Source organism: Antechinus flavipes, chromosome 4 (genome assembly GCF_016432865.1).
Source record: "Antechinus flavipes isolate AdamAnt ecotype Samford, QLD, Australia chromosome 4, AdamAnt_v2, whole genome shotgun sequence".
Lineage (NCBI taxonomy): Eukaryota > Metazoa > Chordata > Mammalia > Dasyuromorphia > Dasyuridae > Antechinus > Antechinus flavipes.
In genome coordinates this window covers 103379978-103397753 of record NC_067401.1, presented here as the reverse complement: position 1 = coordinate 103397753, position 17776 = coordinate 103379978, and the positions used below count along the sequence as shown (strand labels likewise).

At 37.3% G+C, this 17776-nt stretch overlaps 1 protein-coding gene and 1 pseudogene across 2 annotated transcripts in view; both read right to left on the bottom strand.

Moving 5' to 3' along the window:
- COG2 (component of oligomeric golgi complex 2) overlaps positions 1–15374 on the bottom strand; it is a 73837-nt gene extending 58463 nt beyond the window's left edge. The window contains exon 1 of one of the 2 annotated variants that reach the window (XM_051993627.1): positions 15202–15374. In XM_051993627.1, the coding sequence (XP_051849587.1) occupies positions 15202–15273 (72 nt within the window). In that variant the 5' untranslated portion in view covers positions 15274–15374. The remainder of the gene's footprint in view (positions 1–15201) is intronic. The other variant, XM_051993626.1, reaches the window with a different exon arrangement.
- LOC127561287 (transmembrane protein 184C-like) overlaps positions 15349–17776 on the bottom strand; it is a 156147-nt pseudogene continuing 153719 nt past the window's right edge.

Sequence of the window (17776 nt, the reverse complement as noted above, 5' to 3'; positions counted from 1 at the left end):
AGAAATCAGAAGGAATGGATTTCTACTCTTAACTCTACCATAAGTAAATTAGTTACCTTCTCTTTGCTTCAGTTTCCTTATCAGTAAAATAAGGAAACAGGGCAACATTATCACAATTCTAAGATTTCAATATAAATTTCAAACAGCAGAAAGAATGAAATACTAATACTTAATATCTGGTAAACACAATTTCAAACTATTTAATTGATTTTTAATTAATACTATGTAGCTTTGACTTAAGTCATTATTTAGAACATTCACCTGGGATCACTCTGCAACAAAAAAAAATGAGGAAATGAAATGTTTACATATAACAAAAATTCTAATTTAGATGAATAAGCCTCCTAATTTACTTTTAATATCATTCTTTATGTCAAAATCATGAACCCATTTCAACTTTATCTTGGTACAGGGTGTTACGTGTAGGTCAATGCCTGGTTTCTGTCATACATTTGCCCAGCAGTTTTTGTCAAATACTGAGTTCTTGTCCAAAAGTGGAGAGGTCTTTGAGTTTGTCAAACACTAAATTACTATAGCCTCTAACTATTTTGTCCTGTGAACCTAATCTATTCCACTGATTGATTACATAATCATTTTCTGTATCCTAAAAATGCCTTCTGAAAGATTGTGAGGAATTTAAGCAGAGGACTAAAAGGGTTCTAATTTCAAAGATCTAAGGTACTTGAAAGAACTTACAGAAGTTGCTTTTCATAGCCTGGAAACCACAGGTTAATAATTAAAAAGCAAAAATTAACAATTCTTAACTGGTACCTTCATTGCTCTTTTGCCTTCCTTTTCTATATGATATTATCTCCTCTTTTAGATCCCAAAATATCATCTTTCCTCATTCTCCTCCTGTTTTTTCAATAATTTAATCAATAACCTTAAGAATTTAATCTCAAATTCTTAAGAGTTAAATTTATCATCTCTAAGCAGACATGTATATGTGTATATGTCTATGTATTTGTGCATATATGTATAGATAAATGTGTTCATGTAGAATACATGTTCAATCACATATGTTCAATCAGAATTACTCTCCCCCTAAACTGCAGTCATATGTCTCTATTAAGATCTCCAGAAGTGCCTGCAAAAAAAAAAAAAAAAAGCTTCACCTTCTTTAAAACATTCCTATTGTCTAAATTCCTCATTTCCATTCATAATATCCTATGCTCCCAATGGACTCAGACTCAAAACCTTATAACACTATATGACATCTTTGATTATTCCTTCTCCTTCACTCCTAACATATCCAAGTTTGCTAATTCAGTGTCCACAATATTACTCTCCATATCAACTGCCACAACTTCAGGCTCTCTCAATCACCTTCCACTATTCTATCAGCGTCCACTCTGGTCTCATTATTGCCTCTGGTCTCTCCCCCTCTGTGATCCCTATTTCATACAGATGCTCAAATAATATTTTTAAGACACAGAGGCTTCCTGCTCAAAAATACATGTTGGGTTCCTATAAAATAAAATACAAACTTTTTTGGCTAGCATTTAAGGTCCTCAACAATCTGTCTTCAGGTTTCGTTTTCAAAATCATTGCAAACTACTTGTATTCATGTACTTTTATCTTTGGGCCAAATTGGACTGCTAGCTGTTCTCTAATTTCAAGCCTGTCTCCTAAGCCTAGAACTAATCTGCACTTATCTCCTTTTTATTTGCTCTACCTGTAGAAATCATTTTCCTTTAAATATTTGCTTTAGTACTACTCCCTTGCATGAAATTGTTCTAGATTCCCACAACTAAAAATTTTCCTAGAATATTTTGTCTGGATCTCAGTCTTGTCCCATCAAAGACCACCAAGCAACATCTTATGTGTGTATCCTTTGCCAATCATTAGCTAACAAATTCCTCGACAGCAGGCTACATTGTTTTAATTTAGCTATCTTCAGAGGTTAGCACAGTTTAGAACATATAGCAGCTATCTACAATTGTTGGTTGAGTTGAATTTGAAGAGTTGTTTAAAAACAAACAAACAGCACATTCAGGCACAGAAAGACGTACTTTAAAATTTATTTTTAAGTAACTTAACTGACAGATAAAATGGTGCACTAGAAAAAGCACCGATGAAAAAACATAAAAAGAATGCTGACCTGATAAATGTGGAAATATGGGTGGAAGAGCTGTATATGTTTAACATATATTGGATTACTTGCTATCTATCTGGGGGAGAGGGTGGGGAAAAAAGTAAGGAGAAAAATTTGGAATGCAGGGTTTTGCAAGGGTGAATACTGAAAACTTGCTGCATGTATTTTGAAAACAAAAAGCTATTATTAAAAAAAAAAAGAAAGGTTAAAAAAAAAAAGAAAAAGAAAAAAGAATGCTGATTTGTGAAACAGAAGCTACTCTCCCAAAATCTAGGAATTGGAATTCCAACCTGGATATTAATAAGCATTTATTAAGTACCTACTATGTGCTGAAAAGACAGTCCCTGCCCACAAAATGCTCACAAAGTCTAGTAGGGAAGATAATGTTCACACAATTATATACAAGATTTACATAAATAAATTGGGAATAGTCTCAGAGGGAGGATGCTAAGATTAAGGAGGAACAGGAAAGGCTTCTTACAGGAGACAGGATTTCAACTGAAACTTGAAGGAAAATAAAGATAGAATAGAAGAAATAAACCTTATTCCCAAGAAGTTTATATTCTAATGGGAATACAGCAAGCAAATATAAGCATAAAAAGAATAAATATAAAGAGATTAAATATTTAAAAATACAAAATATTTGAATATAAGGTGGTTTGGGACAAAAAGCCCTAATGATTGGAGACATAAAGCCTCTAACAGAAGGTGTGTGTATCCTAAAGGAAGAAAGAAGATTCTATGATACAGAGTTGAGGAACAAGTACATTCCAAGAGGGAGAGAGAGTAAGAAGTTTAACTCTTAGGAATTTCTTCTTGATATCGAGTGTAAAATTACTTCTTTAACTAACATTGCTCCTGGTTCTTTTACCTGGGGCCAAGCAGAAGACACCCGCTCTCTCCACCATGTCACAGCCCTTAACAAATATTTGAAAACAGTATGTTTCCCTCATGGGAAATGTCTTCTGTTTTCAATTTAAACATTTCAAATTCCTTCAACTGCTTCTCCTATGATATCAACAGAAATCTACAATATCATGGTTGTCTTCAATTCATAATATAACAAGTATCATATGAATACTCTCCAATTTATCAATATCTTTACTAAAATAATATCTTACAAAACAGAACCTAATACTCCAAATGTAGTGTGACCAGAACAGAGGTTTGTGGGAGTATCATTACTTGAGTCCTAAAAGTTATTTTTTACTTCTTGCAACAGGACACTGCTTTAGGCTTTTTTTCTCAAGATGGAACTATTGATAAGATTATGTTACCTCCAAAAAGACAGTTACTTAATACAGTAGCAGAGTACTATAAAAATCAGATTGAAAAAGGCAGCATAGTGTGGTATAAAGAACACTGGATTTAGAGTTAAGAAACCTGAGTCATCTTGGGCAGGTCATTCAATTTTTCATCTGTACAATGAAGGGAGTTGGGAGGTGGAAAGATATGCTAGATTCGCTTTCAGTTCTCTAAACTCAATGTCCTTGTAATTAATTCCTTCAATTAATTGCTGTAGAACTTTTTAAATAGTTAAATGATGAATACATATGTCTCTATTCACTTTGAGAGTATGAAATTATTGATTTTCATTTTTCATTTTTCTAGACAAAAAAAACTCAAAACAAAACTCAAAATACTATGTTCCCTAAATTGGACAATCTTCACAAATAAAAAACTCAAAGTGTCCAAACCCTATTGTAAAGTTATTCTACTATTAGTTTAAAAGCATAATTTTAAAAGATATGTGTAAAAGATTTTATAAGATAAAATAAAGGACTACTACTTTAATAAAGAATCTGTACTTCCTGAGTTCCGCAAAATTTTATAATACTATCATTAAAAACCCAAGAAGACAGAGACCCTAATGCATTGTTGTGAAATGTAGTTGTGAAATGATCCAACCATTCTGGAGAGCAATCTGGAACTATGCCCAAAGAGCTATCAAACTGTGCATATCCTTTGACTCAGCAGCGCCAATACTGGGTCTGTATCACAGGGAAATCACAAAGGAAGGAAAAGGACCCACATGTGCAAAAATGTTTGTAGCAGCTCTTTTTGTGTTCACAAAGAATTGGAAAAGGAGTGGATGTCCATCAATTGGGAAGTGGCTAAATAAGTTGGGATACATGAAGACAATGGAATATTATTGTTTATAAAAAACAACGAACAAGCTCATTATAGAAAGGCCTGGAAAGATTTACATGAACTGATGTTGAGAGAAACAAGCAGAACCGGGAATATATTGTACACAATTACAGGAAGATTATGCGATTATCAACTATGAAAGGCTTTGTTCTCAGCAATTCAGTGATCCAAAGGAATCCCAATAGACTTTGGACAGAAAATGCCATCTGCAACTAGAAAAAGAATTAAGGAGACAATGTAAATCAACACATGCTATGTTCATTTCTTTTTTTCTGTCCCCCCCCCCCCCCATGGTCTCCCTATTTGCTCTGATTTTTCTCTCCCAACATAATTCATAAAATGTGTATTAAAAATAAATAAACCAAAAAAAAAACCCATTCATTTAAAATGACAGGTTATTGGTGATGTTAACATCTTTACCTTTCTTTCATAGTTCCTTTATATTTTCTTGCCATTTCTTAATCTCTTCAGTTTGTTAAATTCCTACCCATTTTCTGTTTGTGGCAATCCTGTTTGTAGTGGCTAGAAACTGGAAATTGAATGGATGCCCATCAATTAGAGAATGGCTCGGTAAATTGTGGTATATGAATGTTATGGAATATTATTGTATTGTAAGAAATGACCAGCAGGATGAATACAGAGAGGACTGGAGAGACTTACATGAACTGATGCTAAGTGAAATGAGCAGAACCAGGAGATCATTATACACTTCGACAACGATATTGTATGAGGATGTATTCTGATGGAAGTGGATTTCTTTGACAAAGACTCAATTTCAATTGATAAATGATGGACAGAAGCAGCTACACCCAAAGAAAGAACACTGGGAAACGAATGTGAACTATTTGCATTTTTGTTTTTCTTTCCGAGTTGTTTTTACCTTCTGAATCCATTTCTCCCTGTGCAACAAGAGAACTGTTCAGTTCTGCAAACATATATTGTATCTAGGATATACTGCAGCATATCTAACATATATAGGACTGCTTGCCATCTAGGGGAGGGGGTGAAGGGAGGGAGGGGAAAAATCGGAACAGAAGCGAGTGCAAGGGATAATGTAAAAAAATTACCCTGGCATGGATTCTGTCAATATAAAGTTATTATAAAATATTTTTAAAAAAGCAAAAATAAAAAAAAATAAATTCCTACCATTTTCATCTTTTATCATGTTCATTCTTGCATGACATACTCCACTGAAATCTCTAATTCCCACTCACTCTCATTTTCTCCTATTTCTTTGCATTGTTCTTTTAAGAAAACCTTTTTTTTTTTAAATTTCTCCTTGCTATTCTCTGGAATTATGTACTTAATTGGACCCCTTTCTCCTTTACCTTTTGCTTCCCTTTTTCCTCAGCTATTTTTTTCTCTATTCTTTCTTTGAGAGAAGGAAATGGAAAATGGCAACTATACCAATATCTTTACCAAGAAAATCCCATAGTAATACTAAATTAGTAAAAGAGATGAAATTGGAAAGAGGAGACCCTCAGGTCAGAAGATGTTCAGAATACTGGGGAAGAGTGAAAGATTATAAGTAACTTCAGTACTAATGAAGCAGTTGGATCAAAATCAAAAGGAAGATCAACTACAAATGTATCTGATGACAAAAGAAAAGTCTGATGCTATAAAGAACAATAATGCATAGGAACTTAGAAGGTAAAAATCTATAAACCAAGATAAGTTTAATGTGATCAAATAGGAGATAAAAAATTACACACTGACATCTCTGGCTCCAGTGAATTTAAGTGAATGGGAATACTGATACCATACTATTTTTCTATCTTCTATACACACACAGAAACATATATCTTTTGAGAAGCAGCACAATACAGAATGCAATTCTTAATCTGGGTTCTAAGAACTTAAAAAAATATTTTGGTAACTCTTCAACATATTTCTTTTGTATTTTTTATGCATTTAAAAACATGGTCCTGGGCACTGGCTAAAAAATAGAGTAATGGATCAATGGAATAGGTTAGGTTCATAAGACACAATAATTTAGACATAAAGAGTGATGCTATAAGCAAATTAGGACAAGCAACAATTTATCTCTCAGATTTGCGAAGAAGAGAAGAGTTAACGGCCAAAGGACTAAAGAACATTATGAAATGCAAAATGGATAATTTTGATTACATTAAACTAAAAAGTTTTTGCACAAACAAAACCAACGCAGCCAAGACTAGAAGGGAAACAAAGCTGGGAAAAAATTTTTACAGACAGGCTTCATTTCTAAAATAGATAGAGAATTGACTCAAATTTATAAGAACACAAGTCATTCCCCCCAAATGACCAAAGGATATGAACAAATTTCAGATGAAGAAATTAAAGAAATTAAAGCTATTTCCAATCATATGAAAAAATGCTCTAAATCACTGTTAAAGAAATGAAAATTAAGACAACTCTGAGGTACCACTTCATATCTCTCAGATTGGCTAAGATGACAGGAAAAGATGGAAATGTTGGGGGTGGGGTGGGGATTTGGAACACTAATGCATTGTAGGTGTAGTTGTGAAATGATCCAATCATTCTGGAAAACAATATAGAACTATGCCCAAAAGACTATCTCCTCCTGCCCTCCCCCCATCCAAACTTACACCCTATCTATTGAGCCCTCTTTATCAAAACAGCTTTCATCTTAAATGTTTTTCCCTCATGATAATTGTCTCATTGGTCACCTTTTCTAACACTGATTGCACTTTCATTTATACTCCTCACTCAAAGATGCAGGGAAGAAGGATGGTAGGAATATTCCCTACTTCTCATTGTAACTTCTAAGCTTTCCCTTTCTTTCTTTGAAGTTCATTCAATCCCTAATTATTACCTAACCAAAATTCTGGTAGCTGTAATGTACTGACTCTTAGTACATATTTTCTTCCTTCCTCCCTCAAAGAATTCAGGGCCTAGGTCACACTCTGATATTGCATGTGTTTAATACACATATTCAAATCCCTTCAAGAAATGACAAATCTCATACTAGATAATTTCAACATATATTTTAATACCTCTTCTACAAACTTAACTTCCCAGTTTCTCAACTTACTTATTTTTCCTGACCTATTTCCCCATTCTATCTTAGTTAACCAGATAGATGATGATACCCTTAATCTTGCCTCACCTACAAGTGTTCGACTTCTATATCTATAAACTCTGAAATATGAGGCTCTACTAATCATAATCTTTTGTCCTTCCACCTTTTTTTCTACCTTATTACTTCCTAACACTGTTTTTCATTATTCTTATTACTTCCAATTACTTGATACTCCTCAGTTCTCTGCCAGATGTTTCCTGGCAGCCAGTCTCTGCACTGGCACCCAGTCCTCCTTTCTCCATCTTGACCCACTGGTGAACCAGTTTAGCTTTAAACCTTTCTCTTCTCTTGCCTTGCCAAGTCCCAGCCCAATTACTCCCAATATCACTATCTTCACTCCTATCCACATGTTGCTGAATGAAGCTGGAGAAAATCCTAAAATCCCTCTTGTGCTGTTCTCTTCTTTTTCTAAAATATAATCGTTCTCTCTAGGAGCAGATTTCTTGGGGAGGTTTTCTGGAGGCAGCCTTAGTTTCGGTTCAGAGTAATAATCACTCCAAATACAGCCAGTTGATAAAATCCAAATGTTTTATTTTCTCCTTCCTTGATTCCAAGAGCTCTTGCACCTTGTCCTTTGCTTCTGCCTCTGCCTCAACTCCGACTCATGGCTTTCAATCTTCCGAAGTGACTTCTGGCTCTAGTTCAACTTCCACTCGTGGCTTCTGAACTGACCCTGACTGGCTCACTGAAGCTCTTTTTATGCTCGGTGTAAAAGGTTGACTCCTCCTCTGAGAGAGTGGGACTGTGGGTTTCTGACTTCTGACTCTCCCAAAAGTGTGAACTCCAATGAGTACTTAAATACATTAGTGAGCTAGAGAATTTGCTAAGTACTATGCTAAATTAGGCAACTGACTTATCATTTTGTAAGGATTCTAATGCGCTCTCTATAAAACTTACTATAAATATGTTATATAATCTCAACTGGGTCCTTATGACATTAAGGCAATCTTTCTATACCTCCATAATCAATTCACTATTCCATTCTCAATATTAGTTCTTCCAAATCTTTTTATTCCTCCTCAAATCTTCATGTTTCTCTTTTTCCCACCCATAACTGAAATTATTTCATTTTTTAAAAAATGGATACCAACAGTTTCTCTTCTCTTTTCACTTCATATCATTCTGATGTTGTTAGCCATTATCTTGTTCCTTTACCCCTGCCTCACAGAAAAGGTTGCCTTATTCTTGCCAAGGCAAACCCTTTGCTAAGTACAAGGAATCATATTTCATCCCATCTTCTCCAGGATACTGTTCCATTCTCTTACTAATCTTCAGTCTATTAGTAACTTCCTTGCTCCGTATAAGCATCTCCTAACCTTAGAAAACACTTAGCTGATAAATTGATTCTCACTAGCTTTTGTTCTTTATCTCAATTACCTTTTATGATGAGGTCTAAAACAGATACTGCCATTTTCTTTCATCTCCCTTTCTTAACTCTTTACAATTTAGCTTGTCTGATCTGATCATTCACTTTAGAACTGCTCTCTCCAAAGTTCCAGATGATCTCTTAACTGCCAAATATAACCCTTCTTGACCTCTGCAAACCCTGATGCTGTTGATCACTTCCCTCTCCTTAATACAGTCTTTTCCTCTAGGTTTTTATGACATTACTGTCTTGATTCTCCTCCAACCTCTCTTTCTTTATAAGTCTCTTTTGTTGGATATTCATCCAAGTCATATTCCCTAAAGGTGAGTATCACCAGGACCATAACTTGGGTCCTCTTCTCTTTTCCTTTTATATTGTTTTAATTGGGAATCTCATCAGGTACCATAAATTCAATTATCTCTATGAATATGATTCTCAGATCCAGTGCTCACCTCTCTCCTTATCTCAAGTCTTCCATCTCCATATCATAAACTGGAGATTCAGTAGGAATATCCAAAACGCTGCTAGTTATCCTTTCTCCAAAACATTCCTCTTTTCTTAACTTCCTTATTACACTAGGGACACCACACAGGCTGGTGATCTAGCTATCATCTTCCCTTCCCTTTCATCATCTATAGTCAATCAATTGTTCAGGGCCAGATTTTACTTTCTTAATATTTCTTACATGTGTTCCTTTTCTCCTCTCACACTACCACCACTCTACCCCAATCACCTCGTGCCGGGACTCCTGCAACAGCCTGCTCTTGGGTGTCCCTGCCACAATTCTCCATTGCAATCAAATGCTAATTTTCTTAAAATATAGGTCTGACCATGTATGTCATTCCTTTGATCATTAAACTTGAGTGACTCCCTATTACTTCCAGGATCAAATATAAAATCTTGTTGACATTAACTGCCCCTCACACACACTCTTTTGGTATTGTTTTACAGCTTTTAGACATATCCAGCTCTTTGTGGCCCATTTGGAGTTTTCCTGGCAAAGTTATTGGAGTGGTTTGAATTTTCTTCTCCAGTTCATTTGACAGATGAGTAAACTGAGACAAATAGGATTAAATGACTTGCCCAGAGTCACATAGCTAGTATGTATGTGTCTGAAGTCAGATTTGAACTCATATGGATCTTCTTGATTTCTGGTCCAGTATCATCACTGCATCATCTAGTTGCCTCATATGCCTTTAGTCTTCTTATTCTTTACTTCTCTTCCCCAAGTCCCTAGTACTATATCCAGTGACATTAGTCTCCCTGATGTTCCTTTTTCAAGACATTTCATCTCTGGACTTCGGGCATTTTAAATGACTATCCCTCGTACTTAGGATTCTCTTCTTGTTCTCTACTTCTTGGCTTCCATTAAATCTCAACTAAAAATCCTACCTTCTATTAGAAGCCTTTCCAGTTCCCCTTAATTCTAGTAATTTCAATATGGCGCTTATTTCCAATTTATCTTGTATTAGTTTTGTTTGTACATAACTGTTTGAGAATAAAAATCTATTCCATGATTAGATGAAGCATCTGCATTGGATATCCATGTCACTGGAAGACAATTTAAAAAAGTGAAACAACAGGGTATAATAGCATAATTAAATGGGGAGAATAAAAATGGTTTAACAGTTTTCAAGAAAAAGTCATGAAACAGTTCTCATGAAAAAAAAAGTATCTGACCTGACTAAGCAGTTACTATGACTTAACAATGTGATGTTCTCTCCCCAAAAGCTAATGGAATTCTTAGTGATATGGACAAACATGAAACTATGTTTCCACTGTACTTTCTTAGTTAGATCTGAGAGGAGCATTTCATTTTCCCTCTTCCTGACGTCATACAAATTGGGACCAGGCCTGGAATGTATTCCTGACTCACTTTCCCACTTTAGAATCCTCCTTTTCCTCCAAGACTCAACTCAGAGGCCACCTCCTCTGTGATTCCCTCATTATTAATCATTGTTCAGATTCTCTTCGAATTTTACATTTCATTGATTTATGTTACAATCACTTATGTATGTATACTTCCAGTAAAAGGAATACAATTTAACAATATTTCACTGTTGCTTTTCTTTCTGTTGCCCCCAGAATGCTATTTGAGTTAGTAGGTTCTTAATAAAAGTCTGAATTAATTTGAATTTATCTCAAAAAAGATATTTATTCTATATGCCCCAAAGGGACAGAAATATTATCAATCAAAAAGAATTTATTAAACACCTAAAATATGTGCCAGGAGTGCTGCTCAGTACTGAGGGATAGAAAAACAAAAATAATTACTCCTCTCAAGAAGTTTTGCATGCTACAAAGAAAGACAGAAAATACATATATAGTATATATAGAATAAATAAGAATAAATATCAGGTTGTGAAGGAAGGAAGAGATTAATAGTTGATAATTAAGAGAAGAGAACAGAAAAGGTTTCATGGAGGTGATACTTGAGCTGCATGCTGAAGAAAGTGAAAGATTCTATGAGACAGCTGTATAAGAAGACTAAAGGTATATGGGGCAATTAGATGATCCAGTGGATAAAATGCTGGACTAGAAATTAAGAAGATCGATCTGAGTTCAAATCTGCTTCAGATGCATACATACTAGCTGTGTGACCCTGGACACATCACTTAACCCCATTTGCCTCAGTTTCTCATCTATAAAATGAGCTGAAGAGGGAAATGGCAAACTACTCCATATTTTTGCAAAGAAAACCCCAAATGGGGTCACAAAAAAAAATTGGATATGACTGAAATGACTATACCAGCAAACTACACATAGGTGATGGCCACTACAAAGATGGAGGATGAAGCAAGAGAAAAACAGAACAGCTTAGCTGTACAGGAAAGTAATGTTTATGTGATAATTTTGGAAAGATAAAATGTAGCTATATCATAAAGGGCTTTAAAAACAAAACAGAAGAGTTACAAATTTTATTCTAAAGACAAAAGGAAGTCTCTAGAGTTTATTAAATAGGGGAGTGACAAAGTTTAATTTATGTTTAGAAAATTCATCGGAGTCACTGGGTAGAGGATGGGGATTGGAGAAGAGAAACTTGATTAAGGGAGACCAATTAGTTGGGCACTATGGAGATACAGATGAGAAGTGATGAGAGCCTGAACCAAAATTGGGATTGAATTGAAAATCATCAGACAGAAGAAAAGTTTTAGAAATGTTTTAAAATAGCAAAATTTAGCAACTAGATGTGTAAGATGAAGGAAAATGAGGAATCAAGGAAAACACAGCGGTACAAATCTCAGACTAGAAGAATGGTAGTACCCTTGAAAGAATTCAAATTTGGATATAATGGAGGATTTGGGAGAGATTTTTGTTTTAGGTATGTGATGTAATGGGCTGAGGCTTGAGTTGATGCACTGAGGTCCCAAGCATGTGAGGCTAAATAGTAATTGGACCATACTCTATTAATATATATGCTTGGAGAAAGAATGGCCCCCACCCACTCTTTGTGCAAGTTCTGATGTGTTGTATAGGAAATGACGGTTTTTGGTGGGTGGAGGCAAGGGAGTGGAAAGCGAAGCAGAAGGGAGACTGCTGGCTGGTGTCTTGACACAGCTGCTCACATTGCCATTGCGCTGGCTCTTCATCTCCAATCCCCCTCTGCTAGCTGACTTCCTGTCGCAGCTGCCCATATTGCTATCGCAATCCTTCTTGCCCATATTGCTATCACAATCCTTTTTCACCTCTTCACTGCAATAAAGATTAAAGATTTTCCCCTTAACCTGAATTCCTGACTCCGGCTGATTTTAAATACCCGGTCATCACAATGAGAAGTTTTAATATACTAGACGTTCAATTTCCTATGTCCAAAAGGATGTTGGTGATAGAAGAGACTAAAGCTCAGGAGAGACAAACTGGATATATATAGATAGGTAATAAGGATAATAATATTGATAATAATAGCAATAAAAGCAGTTGTATAGTACCTAGTGCACCAGGCATTGTGCAAAGTTCTTTTCAATTTCAGATTTGATCCTCATAAAAACTATGAGCTATAAGTACTATTATGATCCCCATTTTAAGGTTGAGGAAACTGAGGCAGACAATAAGTGACTTGCCCTCGGTTTCACAGCTAGTATCTAGGTCACATTTGAACTCAGTTTTCCCTAAGTCCAGACCCAGCACTTAATCTACTGTACTACCAAGATGTGGAAATCATTTGCAGAGAATATAGCTATAGCAGCGGAGAGTATAGAGAGAAAAGAGGGTCCAGGAGAGAACCATGGGGTACTCTCACTATTAATGGGGATCATGATATGGAATGGTAAGAGAAATGGAAGAAAGAAATGGAAGAAAGCATCACAAAATTACCCAAAAGAGAGTATGTAAGAAGAGATGATGGTTAATAGCATCAAGTGCTATAGAAAGGTCAAGGAAAAACGGGAGAAATAGTTTCAACTGATGATGAAGTCTAATGTCAGAATGTAAAAGATTTAGAAAAGCTTGAGAGTAAAGGAAGTGAAAGCATTAATATGTACACATCAATTTAAATATTAAATATTTAACAAAATAATTCTTCCTCCATTAGTGTAAATATACAATATGTGTTAATTTGCAACATTAAATTGCAAATTTAACGAAATTTTCTAAATCAATATGAAGTCAGCAGTAATCCATTTCTATTTGAGTCTGATACAACCAGCCTAGGACATTGGGTCAGTAAGCAACATAGCCGAGATCACAAAGCCAAGATATGAATGAACTCAAATTTTCCCAGCTTTGGGATCAGAATTGTATCCACAAAAATACACTATCTCTTCAAGAATGTCATAAAGAGAATTCATAGCAGTAGAAAAAGAATGGATTCTATTATAACAAAATCTCAGAGAAGGAAAGGACCTCAGAAACTATGTAGTCCAAGGTATAATTAATCTGAGGTCCAAAAGGCACATAAATTCAGGTGGATTCGTGAACTTCGATGGGAAAAATAATACATCTTTATTTCAATACATGGTCCTTTTTAATTCTACACATTTAGGGGAAGCTACCTGGCCCAGTGGATAGTGCATCAGTCCTGAAGTCAGGAGGACCGGAGTTCAAATCTGGTCTCAGACACTTAATATGTCTTAGCTGTGTGACCCTGGGGCAAATCACTTAACCCCAGTTGCCTCAGGAAAAAAAAAATCCTACACATTTATAACCCACATCCTTCCAGTCCCCTAGGCTTGCAGCCTAAACATAATGATACTTGTAGTTCAGGCTCTTCCTTCTCTCACCGTTCATAAACAATCTATCGTCAAAGCCTGTCAATTTTATTTTACTATATCACCTCTCACAAATGTCCTCTTCTCTTCTGTCATATTGTCACCACCCTGGTGCAGGTACTTATCACTTCAAAACTGGGCTACTGCAATAACTTGCAGTTTGGTGTCCCTGCCACAAATCTCTCAGATTCCAAAATGATCTTCCTAAAGTGCAGGTCTGACCACATCACCTCCTACTTGAACTACAGTGGCTTCCTATTACCTCCAAAAGTGAATATAAAATCCTGTTTGGCTTTCAAAGCTCTTTATAAATTGTCCCCTCACCCCCATCTTTTAGTCTTCTCGACACAAGTATATATATGTGTGTGTGTGTGTGACACACACATTTCCCTGGAAATTATAGCATACATTTTTCTGCATTGGCAATTAATTGCTTGCCTCAATTAAATCAAAGATTGCGATTGTCTCCCTTCCCCAAGAAGTCCAGTCACTACCATTAGATGCTAAGAGCCCTAAGGACAGGGTCCCTCTTTCTCTTCTGTGTATGTGTGTGTGTGCCTGTGCATATGTAACTATTTATTTGCAGGCATTTTCACCAACCATCTCTCCTTCTGGAATTCTCTCCCTGAACTTCCTCTCTGCCTTCTAGCTTCCCTCCGATTTCAGCTAAAACTCCACCTTCTGCAAGAAGCCTTTTCCAGGTCCCCTTTGATTTGTATGTTTTCTTGTGTTCGAACGACCCCACTACAAGAGCTGTTACGAACCTCAGTGTCCACAGCGATTAGAACAGAGGTGGAACGCAGTGAGCATAGAATACAGCTGCTTATTCTTATGTACAGAAAGACGTTTTTCATTAAAGCTACCAAGAGACTTTACCAGTCTGCCCAAGGAGTCCACGGCCCAAGTACGGTTAGGAAGGCTCGCCTGGTCTGCTCCAAGTCCAAACGGCCCAGGACGCTGCTTGCCCCAACTAAAACTCCCCACAAAGGATGATCTAACTTCAGCGTGGAGATCCCCCAATGCTTAGCCTAACAAGCCCGACTCCCGAGGGCTGCCACGGACTTGTAAAAGTTTGGGTCCGCGGCCCCGCCCCCACTCCCAATAAACAGGTGTAGTATTCGCTCCCTTCCGGGGGTCGCGCTCGGGCTCGGGCTGGAAGCGGCAGAGGCAGCCTCGCCACAACCACTCAGTGACAGTGCCCGCCCCGGGGATGCAGAAGCCCAGGGCCCGGAGCCCCAGCGAGAGGAGGAGGAGCAGGGCCCGGGAGACAGGAGGCCCCCTCAGCCCGGCGCGTCCGCACCTTCATGAACTCATCCTTGTCGAAGCATAACGTGTCCGGTCCTTTGGGCAGGTTCATCCTTCTTTTCTCCATTCCTCCCGGTGCGCCCCGATTCCGGGATCAATATAGGAAAGAGCTGGATGAGTAGCCGGGGACCGGAGACAGGAGTCAGGAGGCAGGGCCGGCACTTCCGCCAACGCGGCAGCGCCTGCGCCGCGGCCAACGATTGGGCCCGCGGGCCAGAAGGTAGTGCTTCTGCCCTCCACGGGAAGGAGGGATGCGAATGACTCGAATGTCACCTTCCAGTGATGAACTGCTGCCTCCTAGAGGGCGGAGGTCCGCACTGCATCCCCGAGGCTGAGCTCTGAAGCAGTCCTTTCCTTAACCAAAGGGAGGAGGATGAACCCAGACCTGATAGAGGGAGGTCCAGGAGTCCCTTCTCTATCACACTTCTTCCGCCACCGATTCTAAGAAACAATGTTTAAATTTACTCAGTTGCTGCCGCCCAGAGGACACCTTCCTCAGCATCTTATATAATCACCATTCTTACTTACAATGCAAGTGTATCTTTGTATATTTTTAGTCGGTTTCAATCATGTCAAACTCTGTGGTTTTCCTGAGTAAAGATACTTGGCCATTTCCTTCTGCAAATCATTTTACAGAAGAGTAAACGGAGGCAACCAGGGTAAAATGACTTGCCCAGAGTCACACAGCTAGGAAGTGTCTGAGGCTGGATTTAAACTCAGGAAGATGAGTCTTCCTAACTCCAGGCTCACCACTTTATTCACTGCCTCACTTAACCTTAAAGATTTGTCTATAAATTATAGTACACATTTTACACAATTGTAATTCACTTGCAATGTAGCTATCTTTTTGTATATCTAGCCTAGTTTACTAGCCTTGAATTGTAGTTTGTATCTTATACAATTGTCATTCTTATTTACAATGTTATCTTTGTTTTTGTCTGACCTTAAAGACTTTCCTGTAAACTATAGCACAGGTATTGATCTGCATTGGTCATTAATTGTCTGTCCCAATGAAATCATAGATTAAGACCATCCCCCTCCCCCAAGAAGTCTAGTCATTACCACTAGGCTAACATCCTTGAAGACAGGGATCCTCTTATCTTTCTATTTGTATTCCCATCCCCATCCTAGTGCATTATGTATGCTACCTAAATTCGGGTCTTCATCACCTGGAGTATTTTAATAAGTTTATTAATGATCCAATTTCTACAATGATAGATTAATGAGAAATAAGTCCAGGATTTGGGGGGAATGGCAGTTTATATCACTATATATTTTTTGTACTTTCTTAGGAAACTCCTTTTCTAAAAGCTGATCTCCCTAAAGCAAAGGTCTGATCATTTCATTCCTTTGTTCAAAAACCCTCAATGACTCTCCATTCTTTTCAGAAAGAAATATGATTTCTTCATCCTGATATTTAGGACCTTTTTTAATTTGGTTCTAACTTACTTTTTGAACCTCACCTTACCATTATTTAATTTGAGACATGCTATTTTCTGTTAACGTGAACTACTAATTCTTCCCTAAAATAGTCTTCCAATCCCTTAGACTTAAATATACTTCCTTTTCATCTCTATACTTAGATTTCTTCTTTCTCTATGTAGCATCCCTCTTAGGTAGGCTTCCCCAACTGGAAACTCATACTGACAGGTTAAGATCTCAGGGAAGTGAATACTATTACTAAAGGCAATGTTTAGGCGACATTTCAAGTACTGTTGTTTATGAGCCTCCACCGATGTTCTCATCAAAAACTACAACTTGACACTATTGGCTTTTAAAAAAGGGGTTTACTAAGAAACTATAACAAGAGCCCTCAGAGATATTTGCTGGCATTCCCCCAAAAGTCTGGATTTACTTAGTTTCTCAAAAATCTACATAATGAGTAGGTGTTCACAGACAGCAAGGATAATGATAGTGAGGCACATTTGATAGATCATGCCCTATTTTTAGAAATTCTCTTTTCCCATTGTAAAGCCCTCATAGAGTTTAATGATGGATGAGTGATTCTACTGCTCAACTCACCTTCCTCCTTCCAAGGTATGTCTTTGCTTGATGGGTTGACCTGCTGCTGTACTGGACTAATCTGCTTTAAGGTTAGGATATTCCACTGATGCAAAACTGGTCTGCTCCTCTGCTGATATGATGCTCTTCTCTGCTAGGCCATGTAATGCTGGAGAAACTGAGCAAGATAGAGATTAGAGAGTATTTAATAGTTTATTAAATGGAGAGATATACTGGAACCAAATGGGTCCATGGTTTGGTCCCAAGGCTGACTGAGACTATCCTCTCCAAGAATCCAGCAAACAATGTGAGTTCTCAAAGACATATATACATGTGGCTCTGACTCAGGGGGTAGACTGAGGCAGGGGTGGAGTCAGGGTACTGGGAGAGGGAACGGGACTCTGACAGGATGGGGTGAGCCACCAGAGATGAGATGATATAATCAGGGGGAGGCATCCTGGACATGGGAAGAGATATCTTGATAAGCTGGTATCTGACATTCCAATAGCTTGGGAGGGGAGAGGCATTCTGATATTCTAAAACAGAAGATCTTTTATCCTTATCAAATA